Source organism: Mytilus edulis, chromosome 3 (assembly GCF_963676685.1).
Source record: "Mytilus edulis chromosome 3, xbMytEdul2.2, whole genome shotgun sequence".
Taxonomy (NCBI): Eukaryota; Metazoa; Mollusca; class Bivalvia; order Mytilida; family Mytilidae; genus Mytilus; species Mytilus edulis.
The window spans coordinates 13,446,191-13,453,449 of NC_092346.1; the positions used below are offsets into that span (position 1 = coordinate 13,446,191).

Consider the following 7,259-nt stretch of genomic DNA (forward strand, 5'->3'; position numbering starts at 1 on the left):
CACGGCACCAATGTCTTGAGGGTTATTAACTTCGTAATACTTGTGGAAGAAAATAACATCTTACTAGTTGAGATGTTTTATGATCGTAAGTTAGAGAGATACGTAGCAATAACGGTACGTTACATTACAATAAGTGTGCTCGAGTGTACGAGAAACAATTACATAACATAACGTACTAAAGTTCTTGGCCTATATTCACGACAGTAAGTGGTTTTTTTTTTCTAATACACAAAAAATATTTCTTGTCTCTTAAGGACAAATTAAGAATTTTAAAAGTATAGTATATTGATAAATGCTATTCATACAGGAATTTCTTATGAAGAAAACTAAGAAGCTAGCAGTATCCCTTTACTTTACTTTCCGCTATATAGATGATGTTCTCTCACTAAATAATACAAAATTTGGTGACTATGTTGAACGAATCTATCCCATCGCACTAGTGATAAAGGATACTACAGAAACAGTTAAATCAGCCTCATACCTTGACTTACATCTAGAAATTGACAATAAGTGTCTGTTGAAAACAAAACTTTACAACAAAAGAGATGATTCTAGCTTCCCAATTGTAAACTTTCCATTTCTATGTAGCAACATCCCAGCAGCGCCTGCATACGGAGTATATATCTCCCAATTGAAACGATATTTCCTATCATGTTTTCTTTGATAGAGGGTTGCTGCTCACAAGAAATTTATTAAACCAAGAGTTCAAAACGGTGAAGTAGATATCATCCCTTCGTAAATTTTACGGACGCCATCACCAGTTGGTTGACCGTTATGGAAAAACCGTTTCACAGATGATATAGGATATGTCCCTTACGTCGTTAATACATATATGAATGAATTCATAACTAATTGATTAAAGTGCAACCTGGATTGCCATAACATAATACATATGTTATGAACATCATTGTTATTTTCAGCCAGCCTTATAGGCCTACGAAGCACTGTCATTGTAAAACATTATTATACATGTATAGCTACATTTGGTTTTATATAAAATATTAAGTTTTACAGTTACCCTTCCCTTTTCACGAATGTGACCTACCGAATTATACTATTTACCGCATTTGTAATAACACAAGGAACACAACGGGTACCACAGGCGGAGCAGGATCTGCTTACTCTTCCAGAGCACCTGAGATCACCCCAGTTTGTTTGGTTTTTTTTTTTGGGGGGGGGGGGGTTCGTGTTGCTTAGTCTTTAGTTTTCTATGTTGTGTCTTCTGTAATATTATTTGTCTGTGTGGTTTTTTTTTTATTTTTAGCCATGGCGTTGTCAGTTTATTTTCAATCTGCGAGTGTGGCTGTCCCTTTGGTATCTTTCGTCGCCCTTCTATTAAAGAGAGCTAATTTCATGGAAATAAGTAGATTGTGATGCGATTCTTAAAAATAAAAGGGATATATCATTTCAATAGATATGGTGATTTTATATAAACAAACTGAGGGGATATATATTTTGTATTGTCATTTAATTATAAGAGATATGTATTCCATATACCAGCAATGTTGGAAGGTTGCTTCAGAAAAAAATGAAAGTTCATGTTTGAAAAATGAATTTGTCTCTTTTGTCGGAGAGCTTACTTCTCAACATCTCCTCATTGTCAATTTCTAGATTCGAGCCTAAATTTGAAGGTGAATTAGTTGTGTTTGTAGTTTACTTCTATTAAATTCCATTAGATAAATCAACATACCAGTAGTCACCATAACTTTGAGTTTTTTCAGAGAGAGGAAATCATTTATAAAGCGGATCGTTAAATTAAATGATGATTTAAGGTTCCATTAGTTTTTCGTTAGAAGCTCCTATATGAAGAGTTTCTAATACTAATAAAAAGAAAAATATTTCGACAAAAAGAGCAGGGATGATTCCAATAGGATTGCCGAGTGTTTCTTTAAAAACACTTCCTTGAAACGAAACCATGAGTGCGATGTTATTTTAAACCATGAAGTATACGGATCAAATTAGTTTTAGTTAATATTTCATTCCATTTTTTGTTACAATTCGGATATTGCTCTCAAACGCCATATGTGTATCTGCATTAGCCATTTTTGGTTGTTGAATATAGTTAGACTTTTTCTTTCAATCTAAGTTTACAATGAGGATACTAGTGTAAAGGGTAAGTCAAGATTGTTTGTATCTAATAGATATCTGACATATGTTAGTATCCACATCTGATTCATACATCCACTAGATAAGATGCTTCGCAGAATCTATTAAACCCAACGGTTTGTATAACTGATATGAACTTCTTGTGATAATGGATTATCTTTTAATTTTTCATTCAAATAACTCATGAAACGTGAGAGGAAACACCAAGGCGTCAATCATAAACCATACGCCGTATAAAAACAAGGAGCGCAATAACCGTAAGAAAAACGCCGAATAAAACAACGAAATAAAACATATAAACGACACATCGAGCAAAAAAAAACTTAGTATTGTACTTTAGATAGAAAGATTTTGTTTCGTGTAACCTGGAAAACTTATAAACGAGTATTTCACGAATACGAAGTAATATAATGTTTTATTATTTTTTTATAATTCTTTGTAGCTTTTCAGAATACATCTATTGGTTTCCTGTACGACATAAGAAAAGCCTTGAATGATTCTGATGAAGATAAAAAGTTTCCACGAGTTACTACAGACTTCGAAAAGAGAGCAAAACGTAGTTTTGTTACCAATAGGTAAGCATGATTTTTTTTCGTGTCCACAATGGATGCTTATCTTTTAAAGGAAGGGGATATTTTAAGTTAAGAAATATATTTTTCTTGAAATTGACAAAACCGAAGTCATATACATTTTAACACAGCATATATCTATCGTATAGTAATTTTATAATATCAAGTATACTGTCTCACCATGTTTAAACGATAAAATTTCTTATTTGTTCTGAAAAAGCAAATATCTTTTTGTACAATCTAATGTGTACTAACCGTTCGGTCAGAGGGTGTTTAGTGGGAAAATATTCGATAATTTAAAAACAATTAGTTGAAAGATTCATTGATAAAATAATCAAAAGGTTAAATTCCTATCGATATATACCATATGTAAACGGACGCACGCCAAAATCTCTTTTCTTTTTTTATTTTGTCATAAATAAAGTAACAATTCTGTATTGTACTACAATGTATATATGTGTATTAGATAAGAGTGTATAACTGCAAAGTTCATGAGACTGGACAACATTCGATGTAATATCACTTAATCAGAACTGCTATCTATGACATTTCATAAAAGAAAGAATTATTACTTTTGTCGTGTTTCAGACTAACAAAGAACAAGGCGACTTTTGAAATAAAAGATGTTTTGAACAATTCCAAAAATATCCAACAAAACAAGTTGAGGACAAAGTAAAATCACAAAAATTACTGAAACTCCGAGGAAAATTCAAAAAGGAAAGTCCCTTGAGGGTGGCATTCAAATGCGAAAAATTTGCAATATCGCTGTGAAACTCCAAAAAAATACGTGTTTTACTATTAATTACCTCGGAATTACAAATATTTTAAATGATGCAAAGGAAAATGTTCAACTTTATCGAAATCAAATTATATAAAGCATATAAAACCCAAGCAAAATTTAACATGAAAAAAAATTAAAACCACGACGATTCAAGGTGTCGTATCTGTACCAGAGATAACTTTAACTACCGTGAAACGTATACACTAAACACTAAACGCATTGCACATGATTCCGGTTAGTTAGAATTAAACAAATTTGATTCGAGTTTACAGAAGATGGACCGGTGTCTGTAAACAGTGCAAACGTATTGATCTTGAGTATAGAGACTATGCAGCTAGATTTTTTTTTTTATAGAAACAGTTCACATATAACTGAATTGGTGGGGAAAATCGTCATGAAAATTTTGACATAAAGTTTTACAAGAGATAAAAAAAAATATATTTTATCCTCATTTGTTTTATGTTGTGCTGTTACACCTTTGATATAGATTAGGGAAGGTGAGAGTGCTCGCAAAAATGTTAACCACACCACTTTCGTAGTGTGTCTGTCCCTAATAGAAGCCTTTAATTCAGTAGATATCTGTAGGTGGTTTCTGTCATATATATTTTTTTTATATAATTATACTAGTCAACAAAAGAAACGATACACGACTTTGAAATTAACTTTATCAAAAAGTATTAAATATAAAACAAAATGAAATACACTATTTTAAAAAGTTTTCATTTGCAATGTATGCACATGTGATAATGAAAATCAAAACTTGTCGGAAAGTATCTAAATTCCCTGTAAACGACTATAGGATGCAAATAAGTTTTGCGGAAAGTTGAATAAAAAATCGACACGTAATTTTCTAAGTACTAAATAAAATTTCAACTTTGTTTAAAAATATTCAATATGCTTATCAACTTGTGTTTCATGTTGTAACTAACCGGTTGAAATATTGTTTTTTCAAATTTTTGGGAAAAAAAGTGGTTTGTTTTGAAATCTCAAAAAATGCCAAAATTTGTTTTTTATTTTTGTCTCACAGTAAAATTGGAACATTTCGGATTAGTTTTAAGATTGTGACCGCTTTTTGAATATCACTTTACACATACTGTCTATGGTAAATCAGTTGATAATGTATACATTTTAACGATTTCTCGTGGGGCCAAACTTTGGTAAACAAATAAACGAAGAAACTGTATGATTTTTAAAAACAAATTGATGGCAAACATTGTCTTTACCTTTTAAATGAGAGGTTGGCATCATTAGTTGAAACTTCTGTTTTTCAAATTGTCGTTTTATGTAAATTTTGTAAAAAAACAAAAAAAAATCGTCAAAAAACATCATGAAAGCAAAAAAATATGTTTTTTAAACGGATTTATATTTCCATAATGATTAAGTATTACTACCTTCTATATTGGTCCTATAAACGGAAAACTTTATCTTAAATTTGAAAAAAAGTATCGTTTCTTTTGTTGACTAGTATACATGGTATAGGTCTGTATTGTTTCAGCACAGAACAGTACTCTCGTGTGCACATTTTGTACTCCCAGGGTCTTATATAGTTTACTATTATTACTTATTGGTCTTGCTCAGTATGGAAGGCTGTACGATGACCTATATTTGCTTACGTCAATCATGTCAATGTCCTTATTGGCAATTTTATCATGTTTTCTTATTTTGATATTTCCCTAGTTTTTCGTCATCTGTAAATGAATAACAACTTAAAACTATGCCAAGATTTTCTACAAACAATGAATATAAACGATCTGTATCAATATCTGTTTGTGTCAGCAAGATGCTGTTTATTTTTTAGTTATATTGAAAATCCTTTGTTGGAGCCACAAAAATAGAATGTTAGCTTACAAGTATTTATCGATACGTTGTGTTACAATTGATGACACTCATTGAAAGAAAAGTTCATTAATTTATGATATGATCAAAATTGATATGGATAAAATGTATTCGAATATATCTTATACGAATGGGAATGAAATATGTCTTTCTTCCAACGTAGGATCGATTGACACAGTCATTATGTTGAATATTAATTTTAAGGTAGCGTATACTTTAGTGTATCATTCGTAAGTAATTAATATCTAATGAAAATATATTAAACTATCAAATCAGTGTAAAGATAGCGTATAACGTATGTCTGATATCAAAATATTAAAAAATTACAAATGTAGAGATAGCATTGCGTCAATATCTAGAATTATAGACTATAATACAGTCATTTGTAAATGTAAAACCTAGTGTCAATGTCAATTTTAGATTCAAATTAAAAATAGAAATAAAGATAAATATTTAGACTTTTCTATCATTTTATTTCAGATAAACAAAATATCAGATGCTCCGCCGTCATTTCAATGTGTGTGCATGTTAAAATTAACAGAAGAATGATACACACATTAACAATTTGGCGTGCTAACATGACAGTCGTGTGTAATGTACAAGGATCTTCTAACAGACAAGATGGTTTGATATCTCATCGAAAGATTTCACCAAAGCAGTTACTGCAGCTGTAACAGAACACATATACACACTACTAACTTTCCCTAACATTGTAGATACTTATTACATATCAGTTTTTTGTTTTTTTTCCCTTATCATTATTAACGTACGACTTCTTGTTCTCTTTTCTATCACCATAAATTCCCATGACAGTTTGTTTCAAATATTTTGCAGTATAGGGAATACAATATGTTGCTTTACATTCGGGTCTGTTCAGACTTTGATAGGCCGAAAATAAAGGTGGACTTATTTTAAAATCCTATGTGAAGTTTTTGTTTGATAATCATCTGAATGCTGACAACAATATTTTGAAAAAATAAGTCTAAATTTCCATACGTCAGTATATACAACCTACAAAACAATTGTAAATTGGTTCCAGAAGGGAAACGGTTTTGTCTGTAAGTTTGAAAGGACATAAAGTCGATTATATGTGGATTGACAGGGTTAAATTCATTTATTGGGGTCATTTAATCAAACAAGAGTTTAATGTTCCACATTGTTACTTGTCTACTATAGTCCTTAATGTTGTGGGTTTTTAATATATAAATTAAAACAGTGAAATCGGTAGGATACTATGGAGGATACTATTTTGATAGTGTAATAGACAAAATGTAAATATTCCTATTGAATATAACTGTTTCGTGCATTTTCAGCCTTGTTTTTTCTTATATACATAGTATTGATCGTTTATTAATCTTTTGTGTTTGATTGTTAAGCTGTTTGCCTTCGTTATTATGTCTATTACATATATTCAAACATGTATGCAGCTTAAGTTGCTAAATTAGACATCAGAGATATTCCTATATGTTTTACTGCTTTGCAATTTGCATTAAACTTATTATTATTACCAAGACAAAGAAAATATATTTTTCTCCGTTGTGATTATCTTTAGTGTTGTTTTTTTAAATGGTACAATTGTTCCTTCATTGATATTAACGTTACTAGTATTTGCTTATTCTTTTACTAAATAAAACATTAAAATGTTATAGAAAGTTACCATTTTTTTATTTGAGAAATATAATGTGAACTTTAGATTCTAAATAGTCTGATGCCTCTATTATGTTAGATATAAACAATAACATACGCTATAAAATTTATCGCCGTAGGATACCATACGGCATGTTGTTGATAGTAAACAAGAAGGTAAAAGTATGAATGAATTTGTCCAACATATTTGTTAAATTTTGAAATAGACTTTTTGTGCGAGATGTCGGCATTCCTATATATGGGAACGAACTGTACGCCTCTCCTTGTCGACATTTTCAATTTTTTATATGAGTCAGAGTTCCTTCTCACAATTGTCAAAA

General features: G+C 30.5%; 1 protein-coding gene across 1 annotated transcript in view; it reads left to right on the forward strand.

Annotated features, from left to right (window-relative positions):
• Positions 1 to 6,258, forward strand: part of LOC139515055 (polycystin family receptor for egg jelly-like) — a 93,692-nt gene extending 87,434 nt beyond the window's left edge. Inside the window, exons 29-30 of the mRNA XM_071304614.1 lie at positions 2,549 to 2,681; positions 5,773 to 6,258. Of these exons, the coding sequence (XP_071160715.1) occupies positions 2,549 to 2,681; positions 5,773 to 5,776 (137 nt within the window). The 3' untranslated portion in view covers positions 5,777 to 6,258. The remainder of the gene's footprint in view (positions 1 to 2,548; positions 2,682 to 5,772) is intronic.
• Positions 6,259 to 7,259: the final 1,001 nt, after the last annotated feature.